This window comes from Mya arenaria, chromosome 8, assembly GCF_026914265.1.
Source record: "Mya arenaria isolate MELC-2E11 chromosome 8, ASM2691426v1".
Lineage (NCBI taxonomy): Eukaryota > Metazoa > Mollusca > Bivalvia > Myida > Myidae > Mya > Mya arenaria.
The window spans coordinates 8646728-8657866 of record NC_069129.1 but is presented as its reverse complement, the minus strand read 5'-3'; the positions used below and the strand labels follow the sequence as shown (position 1 = coordinate 8657866).

The 11139-nt window shown below is 35.9% G+C and overlaps 1 protein-coding gene across 1 annotated transcript; it reads left to right on the top strand.

The window, feature by feature from the left end:
• Positions 1-249: 249 nt before the first annotated feature.
• LOC128243956 (iroquois-class homeodomain protein irx-2-like) lies at positions 250-2496 on the top strand. The gene is made up of 5 exons (XM_052961977.1): positions 250-297; positions 525-662; positions 974-1065; positions 1224-1471; positions 1803-2496. The coding sequence occupies exons 1-5, from the start codon at positions 250-252 to the stop codon at positions 2411-2413; spliced, it is 1137 nt and encodes a 378-aa protein (XP_052817937.1). The 3' UTR covers positions 2414-2496.
• Positions 2497-11139: the final 8643 nt, after the last annotated feature.

Sequence of the window (11139 nt, the reverse complement as noted above, 5' to 3'; positions counted from 1 at the left end):
AAATCGTCCAATGATAAATGTTGCTGTTCATCGCTGAACTTGATGAGACGAGTATGGTTTAAATACTGATTAAGTTTTCAACATTGATCATAATTCACATTGGTTCAGAAAGTCGACACAGTATTAGAACAGTTTTTCTCTTACATTATAAATTGGATATTATATAAATATTATACAATAGTTTGTGTTACGTAGTAAAGAATTCATTACGGTGGATATTTGGAATTACAACCACATAATTAAGTGACAATGTCTTACATGACTGCCTTATCACATGCAGTTTCCGCAGGCGGACAAGTAAGTCATATTTTACATTATTAATTTAGAATTGAATTAACAAAAATAAAACTTGTAAACTTTAAAAAGAAAAAGTATAAATGTGGTCAAAGTTTCAGCTGGTATCAAAATTAAAACCGATTTTGGCAAATGTTTGTCAACTGACAGGTTTCTATATTTCATTGTTTCAATTTATCAACTAACACTTACATTGAACGTGATCATAATATTTTCTTAACCTTTTTCAGCTGCCGATGGGTTCCGGATTACCGCCTGCAACCCAGGGCTACATGTCACGGGTGTCAAGTCTACCGGAAGCCGCGTACACAGCAGCCCAGATGTATCCCGGTCAGAGAGCCGTAGACAACGGCGCAAACTCGTACCCCGTAAGTTCCTCCTTCAGAATTATTGCAAGCTTTGAAAAAAGAATACAGTATATCTGTTAAATACGGCATTTGATAAATATTCGATTTTTAAAATGTCAATTTTCAAATGAAAAAAGACACTTTCTTTTGTTTCCCCATACAAAAAGAAAACGCGTTGAAGTATTTGCAACAATACGTTTGATCGAAGTACAGCTGAATACAGCTGTTGTCTTTAATATTATAACTTGATCCAAAACGACTCTAGCATTAGGCATTATAACATCATTGTTTATAACATAGTTAATAGTTCATCTGTATTTCCATATTTCCAGGCAATGTCCAGTGGCGGTTTGAAGTCTGCGAGTTCCCTCGGACAACACTACTTTGTTGACGCCATGATGAATCCGCACCCATATAGTTCACTGTAAGTGTAAAAATGCATTATTTGAAAACAATCAAAATCACAGGCATATTTTACGAAATTATACATACAGAAAGTCACAATTACGCGCAAAAATGCTTTGGTAGAACAAAGTGTATATAAAATAATATCTTTTAATCATACGATTGTATTTGTTACAGGTACCCAGGTTTCGACATGAGCTCTGTCCGACGTAAGAACGCCACCCGTGAGACCACTGGGCCACTTAAAGCCTGGCTAAGTCAGCACCGGAAGAACCCGTATCCAACGAAAGGTGAAAAGGTCATGCTCGCTATAGCAACGCGGATGACGTTGACTCAAGTGTCCACGTGGTTCGCGAACGCTCGCAGGCGCATGAAGAAAGACATCAACAGTGATGAAGAAGAAGATAATAAAGAGAGTGATGATGGTATGTGTTCTAATTTGTTTTCGTTTTTTTTTTTCTTGCTTTGTAAACACATTCACTATTAATTTGCCAACAACCTTGAAACTTTTATGATGGCGACAATGAAGGAAACACGACTGTAATAGTGATTACTTAGAAATATTATGAAGTATTCATGACAATTCCCAAACGTAATTCAACTTACAAAGCGCATTCTTTAAAACTTTTTTTTAAAAATCTCCAGTTATCAGAATATATTTAATATGTTGGAATAAATTGACATTGTCTGGCATAGTACTACCGCACTTCCCTTCAAATATACATGAGGTAAATAGCTCGTTTTTTCCTTTTCCAGACAAAGTTCGATCCCGAAGCGGAAGTCTTTCCAGCCGCCTCTCTCAGACCAGCAGCGAGGCCGACATCTCGCGAGATTCCGACACTTCACAAGAACTTGACCAATCTGACACCGACGATATTATTGTCGCAAGCCGCCCCGTCAAGAAATGCGTACAGCGTCTGTTTTCCCCAGATTTGCGCCCAGATTTCTCACTCGATCCATCTAGTTCACCCGAAAGCTTGCCAGATCGTCAAACTGTGTCAATCACTGACCGACTTCCGCCGATGACTGAAATGATGACGTCACTTCAGTTCAAAACCGGACCCGTGACTGTTCTGACATCAGAAAGACTTTCACCTCCCACAACAAGTATCAGCGAATCTCAAAAACCTAAAATCTGGTCTATCTCAGAGATTATGAACACCGCAAATAAAACAGTAGAAACTCACCAATCTTACTCGACAGGGGCCACACACGACTATGCAAATACTTACTCAGTTTACAACAACCAGGGCTACCCATCCAATGGGGCTACAGACTACTTCGGTTCTTACATGAACATGTTATACGGTAGTGGTCAAGCGACAAACAACACTGCCCAGACCTCGGATCCAGTACAGTATTTATAAATAAAATCAAAGTTATGTTTTTCGCCATTGACAGTACATATCGTTGCCTGTTATGCATAATAAAGTGTCTTTCTTATCATGTACATAGCATAAGACTATAATTTATTGAAACTTGCATTTATATTTTGTATTCCTTACTTGTTTGTTTTATTATAAAATGCCGAAAATAAATGTTATAAAATAAAACGACTCCCCAGTTTTATACATCTGCGCATAATTGCTTGATTGATGTCATTATCGGGTAAATGAACGCAGTTGGGCTGGTTCAAGTATACGTGAAGTCCGGCGATAATCATTACTTGTTTTTACACTAATAGTACATAAAATATTTCCAGAATTGTTAATAAAAAACTCAATTTCATTTAAGAAAACCTGACAGTAATTCTTTCTCACCCATACTGAAAATAGAACGACCTAACCGGTTTATACATTTTAATGCTACGGACCAAATAGTCCCACTTTTTAACGTAAAATTGAAACGCTTATGACAATAATAAATTTAGCAAATTTTAGAATACAACGTACATTTTCATTAAATGAAATTGCAGATTGTCAATCATTAAATGCCAGACTTAATCATAAAGAATTTCAACTTTCGCTAGTGTTTAAAAGTCCGCCCACTGCCACTCATCCGATACACAATCCCTCCGTAAAATTTTGCGTTGACAATGTGTCAGCCATTGAGGTTGTATTGTAAGTAAGTTGCCCTGAATTAAAATCTTAATGGTTAAGAAGGGCTCGTCTACTAAGCTCAATCCGCCCATCCTTAAAGTGACACTCTTATTCAAAATTAATAAATACACATGTATAACAAACATCATTTCTGAATGATAAACCTTTAACTACTTACTAAATAATGCATTGATGGAAACAATTAATTACTGATAACCAGATTGTAACCGTGTATTTAATAGCAGAAAGCGCAAAAATATTAATTAATTGGTAAATAACATAACATAACATAACATATCTTTATTCAGCATTAAACGGCATATGCACATTTATAGCCATATAATAAAGTACAATATGGAACAGCGAAGACACAAATTATTTACAGAGAGGTTACACATTCAAGAAAACAGATGTCATGTAACAAAAAAGACATGGTAACAATTTACATATTCCAATAGTTAAGATTAACATTCAGATAACTGATCAATTTATTGAAGTGTTATTGCAATTATGCATTTGTTCTTCGGCAAAATGCGTGATAGATTATAAGGATCTTCCATGGCCGAGAGTGTAAGATAGGTTCATTCCGACCCGAGCGTAGGGTGTTTTGCGGAAACGAGCAAAACACCCTGCGCAAGGGTCGGGATGAACCTATCTTACACGAGCGGCTATGATAGATGCTTTTTCTCCCACCTCAGTTAAACAAAATTAAGTAAAAATGTATTTTTTTGCTGGAACTCTTTTGTGCTAAGTGAAAATAATTGCGTACGGATATGCGATAGTTCGTGGTTGTCATGGATATTCGCGCAGTGATTCAGAGTATGTAAATGGTCTGACCGGTCTTTAAATAGTTCTAAGAAGAGTGAATCATTATTTTTTGACAGGTGCGTAAATACTGTTCTCTGGTGACATTTGAAGCGAGAAATAATTAACTAGCGTTCTAAATATTGCCACAAGACAAGGTTTCCATGATGCGCTACAGACGACAGTCTTCAACAAGGGAGGTAATTACAATGTGGTGACCATTAAAAGAAGTTCCACACGGGCATTTTATCTTCGCCCGTGGGCAAGATAAGAATTTCTAGCATGGTTAAATTAATGGATATACTTATCTGAGGTGAGAGAAAAATTTCGCTAAGTTGTTGATATAGTGAACAGTTGTTGAGGACATAAGATTATCAAATTTATTAAGATTCGGCCACGAGTTGTATAAGGTTTTAAGTATTGCTGTCGAAGGTTTTTGTAGTAAGGACATACGAGTAAGAAGTGATATTCACTTTCTACGATATTCATGTTACAGTGTAAGCATTTACGTTCCGAACTTATTTTGTTTATATACCTTCTAGTTTCAATGGCTATGTCGTGTGACGAAAATCTAATTTTTGCTATAGCTATTCTATATTTATTTTCATTAACACAATTTAGATATTTTTCAAACTGAAAGTCATGCTTAAACCTTGCGTATGATGATAGTCTACTCGAGTTGTTAATGTTTGCATACCGGGTTTGCTAATATATATCTACGATGCGATGCTTAATTAATTCAAAGTTGATCTCAGTTGTGTATTGATTTTGCCAGATGTTTGACATTCCTATTTGGTTTAATATTGTTTTAATTTGATAAGCCTAATTTTTGCCGCCATATGTGATATTGTTGTCAGCGTCAGTCTTAAGAAATGTATATGAATTCATTAATAACGCATTATTTGTTTGAATTAGTTTAATCCAATATTTTATCATTATTAGCCGCCTAGCTATTATCACCGGGAAGCGCCCAGTTTCACCGTATAATCCATCTAGAATGGTAGACTTTTTGACGTTTAGAATTTTTCGGATGAATTAACAGTGAATTAATTCTATATTCTTAGCTTCGTGATTTCCCCATACCTCTGCACTATAATTAATAATTGGTGAAACAAGACTGTCGAATAGTTTACATTTATCAATTGAATGTAATTCAACTTGGTTGAAGACGATAAACAAGTTATGGAGTGCGTATGAAGCGTGCTGCGCTAGTCGTTTTTTGCCTTCGAAACCAATTGCCATTTTTAAAGAAGTAGATGCCCAAATATTTGAAAGATTTTACAACGTCTAGTATAGTATTACAGAGTAAGAATTCGAAGCTTGTGTGACGTCCGTTTTCAAATATCATGACTTTTGTTTTGCTAGTATTTATTCTTAATCTCCAGTCATTGCAGTATCGTTCTAGATAATTTGACATAGACTGTTATGCTTCTGGTGTTTGAGCGAATAACACCGCATCATCTGCAAATAGTAACAGAAATATCTTAATTTCATTTACCGTAAAAGTACCATCTATATCAGCGTCAATATTACTTATAATGTCGTTCACAACAAATCAATGCTAAAAGATTTACTGTGGTCAACTATAGTCTCATAATGTAGAAATACCGTGTTTTATGCTCATTTCTTTCTAATTAAACTCGGTATCCTTCATAAGAACCATTGGTTTTGACATTAATTCATCCTTTTAGGAATATTAAAACAATATTATTAATTGTAGTTAATCTTATTTGGGATTAAGAGTGCATCTTTAATCATTATGATTTCAATTAATGTCATCAAACTATTACATAAATAAAACAAAACATTTCAACATGTTGTATAATAAAAATCGTGTACTGCTGACACAATACAAACAATAGTACGCTGGTTATATTAATACGCATTGATTCGCGATCCGAACATATCGGAAGATTTTGCGTTCCCTGAGATGAACCTATCTCAGCGTTTGGAATTTCTCATATCATATCATACCCGTAAATTATTCAAATATCCTGCAATACAAGATCAAATTGAAAAACTCACAATGATATCGAATCGATACGATTATTTCATATTGATAAATAATTAAATCATGACATGAACCTATCTTAGCGTTTGGAATTTCTCCTATCATATCATACACAAATCAAAACTCGTAAATTATTCAAATTTCCTGCGATACAAGATCAAATTGCAGAACTCACAATGATATCGAATCGATACGATTATTTCAAAGTACTGATATACAACAAAATCGACAATCTTGATTGCAAATAAAGTTGTCAAACTAGAAAACAGAAGATATATCACATTAATCACCCGTGTACATACATCCGGTTAGCCCTTTAGGGTTTTTTGGGGACAGGTAAGGTACACGCTTATTGCTGATCTCTGAGATAAGGCATGTGCCAGTATTACGGGCCATTTTGCGCGGCTGCAATTTTTAAATGAGGTGCGAAAATGAGGTTATCGGGTATCACCCAAACCAATCAGAATCGATTTTTTAGCACACGTGACACTCTTTTGACATTATCGATGAAAATTAAGTAATTGAAATTAACAAATTTATCTTCGTTTTAAATCGTCCAATGAGATATGTTGCTGTTCATCGCTGAACTTGATGAGACAGTATGGTTTAAATACTGATTCAGTTTTCAACATTGATCATAATTCACATTAGTTCAGAAAGTAGACATAGTAGTAGAAGTATTTTGCTCTTACATTATAAATTGGATATTATATAAATATTATACAATAGTTTGTGTTACGTAGTAAAGAAATCATTACGGTGTATATTTGGAATTACAACCACAAAATGACGATGTCTTACATGACTGCCTTATCGCATGCAGTGTCCGCAGGCGGACAAGTAAGTCATGTCAACCATTATATATCTTTAATTGGATTTATAAAAAAAACTTGTACACTTTAAGAAGAAAAAGTTTATATGTTGTCAAATTTTAAGAAGTTATTTAATTTATAACCGATTTTTGTTTGAAGAATAAAATAAAAAAAAATCAGGAATATCTATGCAAAAAAACATTAATTTGACACATATTTGTAATGTAACAGGTTCTTATAACATATTGATTTAAATTATCGATAAGGGACTCACTGCTTATGTCTCTTTCAACTTGATCATAAAATAATATTAACCTTTTTTAGCTGCCGATGGGTTCCGGATTACCGCCTGCAACCCAGTCCTACATGTCACGTGTGCCAAGTCTGCCGGAAGCCGCGTACACAGCAGCCCAGATGTATCCCGGTCAGAGAGCCGTAGACGGTGCAAACTCGTACCCCGTAAGTTCCTTATTCAAAGCCGTATTTAAGCTATATATATATAGTTTACCTGTAAAGTATTGCATTATTTTGATAAATAGCTGGAAATTTTTGAAACAAATAGATGCACTTTATTTAGTTTTCCTATACAAAAAACAAGCATCTACAGCAATACGTCCGACCGAAGTGCAGCTGCCTTTTACTGCTGTCGACAATATTATTATTTGATCCCAAAAAAAGTCAGAACAACTCCAGCATAAGGCATTATAACACCATTGTTTACACCATTGTTAATATTTCGACTGTATTTCCATATTTCCAGGCAATGTCCAGTGGCGGTTTGAAGTCTGCGAGCTCCCTCGGACAACACTACTTTGTGGACTCCATGATGAATCCGCACCCATATAGTTCACTGTAAGTTCAAACACATGTAATATTTAAAAGGTTTTCATCACGAGTAAGCGATACGAAGTAATGCATACAAACAGTCACAAATACGTACAAACATGTTTTGGTCGAACTTAAAATAATGCATACAGTATATATCTTCTATTAATCATTGTATTCGTTACAGGTATCCAGGTTTCGACATGAGCTCCGTCCGACGTAAGAACGCTACCCGTGAGACCACTGGGCCACTAAAAGCCTGGCTAAGTCAGCACCGGAAGAACCCGTATCCAACCAAAGGTGAAAAGGTCATGCTCGCTATAGCAACGCGGATGACGTTGACTCAAGTATCCACGTGGTTCGCGAACGCTCGCAGGCGCATGAAGAAAGGCATCAACAGTGATGAAGAAGAAGAGAATAAAGAGAGTGATGATGGTATGTGTTCTATGTTCTGTTTTTTTTTGTTATTTCTGGCATTAAAAATACATTTACTTTTGATTTGCAAACAATCCTGAAACTTCAATATTGGCCACAATGTATGAAACATGACTGTAATAGCGATTAGTTAGAAATAATTATGATGTATTCATGACAATTTCAAAACGTAAGTCAACTTACAAAGCGCATTCTTTAGAACTTTTTAAAAACAGTCTTCAGCTATCATAATGTATTTATTCAACGATTGGTATAAATTAATTAACACTCTGGTATAGTACTTACCGCACTCCTCTTCAGATATACATGAAGTAAATATCTCTCTTGTTCTTTCCAGACAAAGTTCGATCCCGAAGCGGAAGTCTTTCCAGCCGCCTCTCTCAGACCAGCAGCGAGGCCGACATCTCGCGAGATTCCGACACTTCACGAGAACTGGACCAATCTGACACCGACGATATTATTGTCGCAAGCCGCCCCGTCATGAAATGCGTACAGCGTCTGTTTTCCCCAGATTTGCGCCCAGATTTCTCACTCGACCCATCTAGTTCACCCGAAAGCTTGCCCGATCGTCAAACTGTGTCAAACACTGACCAACTTCCGCCGATGACTGAAATGATGACGTCACTTCAGTACAAAACCGGACCCGTGACTGTTCTGACATCAGAAAGACTTTCACCTCCCACAACAAGTATCAGCGAATCTCAAAAACCTAAAATCTGGTCTATCTCAGAGATTATGAACACCGCAAATAAAACAGTAGAAACTCACCAATCTTACTCGACAGGGGCCACACACGACTATGCAAATACTTACTCAGTTTACAACAACCAGGGTTACCCATCCAATGGGTCAACAGACTACTTCGGATCTTACATGAACATGTTATACGGCAGTGGTCACATGATAGATCACGTGACAAACAACACTGTTCAGACCTCGGATACAGTACAGTATTTGTAAATAAAATCAAAGTTATGTTTATCGCCATTGACGGTACATATCTTTGCATGTTATGCATAATAAGATTTCTTTCTTATCATATACATAGCATACGACTATAATTTATTGAAACTTGCATTTATATTCCTTACACATTTGATTTGTTATGAAATGCCGAATTTAATAATAAATCTTATAGAATGACACGACTCCTCAGTGTTATACATAAGGAATAAACTGCGTGATTGATGTCATTATCGGGGTATATTGAGCTGGTTGTGGTGCCCAACTGCATTCGTATCCCTGATAATGACATCAATCACTTACTGCTTGACTTATATTTACACCAAGTTCATAGCTCACTATTTATTTCCAAAATTAGCGTTAATACAAAACTTCATTCCATTTTAAATAATAAGAATAAGAAAACCTTACAAAACCTTACAGTAAGTATGTCTAACCCATGCTGTAAATAGAACGACACAACCGGTTTACACAGTTTATTGCTACGAAGAAATTGAAACACTAAAGGCAATAATACAGTAAACACATCATAAATAAAAACTTTTTAACAAGTTGTTTAAAAAAGTTCGTGGACTGCTGACACAATACAAAACAATAGAACGCTTTTTATATAAATTTTATTTATACGCGATGATTCTCGATCCGAACATATCCGATGATGTAGCGTTCATCGGAAAATATTTCCACCTCAGCCTCCATTCCTTAAATGAACTGCCTTTCGGCAATTGCGGTTATCATCCGATGAACGCAACATCTTCGGATATGTTCAGAGCGCAATTTATCGCATAACTATATACATGAAAATTGTTGATCTTGTTTTTGTTAAAAGATAAATCAACTTTTTAGAAAGTGTTAATTTATGATATAGCATGCGTTTATGATATGCAGTGTTTCAATTTCACGTTTAAAAGTGATTTCAAGTGGTTGATCTTTCCCCGCGTTATAGTGGCAATAGAACGACCTAACTTGAACCGAAAACGTTATGTTTTCGGTTAAAGTCAGGTCGTTCTATTGCCAGAATGGGTAAAAAAGGATTACTGAAACGCTTTCTTAAATCAAAAGAAGCAGCTTTTAACAATTCTTGAATAAAACACTGAACTATTGTTGTAAATATAAGTAATGAATTGCGGGATTGATGTCATAATAATGTCATATCCTTCGGTTCCACACACTCTGACCAGCTCAATTGCGTTCATACCCCGATAATTTCATCAATACCGCAATTCATTCCTTAAATATTCGTAACGGCCGTACATTGTAATGGAAGTTGAGGTGTTAACATACACTAGTTAACTCATAATGTGATGTAAATACATATTACGAATTAAGTCTGCTTTATTAAGCTACTGTAACAGTATATGCATTCCTTGATAAAAACATAAACCACCTAGTTAAACAATTAATAATGCAAACATTCGATTATTGCGTGTATTAATCATCAATCGAAATGTTTTGATAGCACATTAAAATATACTATATTCCCAAAGCAAATATCTTGTTCCTCCACAAATCAAGAATATAGTTCAGTTCCTCATGTTACAGCCGACATGGAGCTGAGGCAAACGTAAAACTAACGATATTAACGACTAACGTTCCACCATAAATGACGTCAATTATACGCTACTGTAAGGGAAACGAAGGTGGACCACAGTTGGCCTGGCTTTACCTTTCGACGTTCGGATTGACATTTACCGACATTTGGGAAAACGTCCAGCTCAGCTAGTAAAAGTTGCTCTACGTTTATAACAGTTAGCGAACGTTGTGTTTGTTGAAAATTGTTGTCATGCAACAACTTTGTCGACGTTTGGAAATTGACGTTGGTGTCAGTTGTGCTTAGTTTATTCCCGAACGCTTGTTTAAGCTGTATAGAGTTAACTCAGATGGAACCCGTTGGCAAACGTCGACAGAGGCGAGAGCCAAAGTGTTCCCTCTGCAATGAACGCGATGGTAACTCATTGGGCTTGCGTAGGCGAACTTTCCGCAGCGAACCAGTAACTTAGGTGAACCCGTGACTTATGTTCAACTCATAAGCTATCTCATCGCATATGTATCGTCTATCAGTGCTAAGCAGTTTTGCTACATTTTGAACATTTTCATTTTTTGTCGCAAAGTCCTTCCGAACAGATGCTGGTTGCTTACGGTGTTTCTCCCATTATTAAATTCTCGCATCCATCACTTGATAATCCTATATCCGAGTAGAGAAT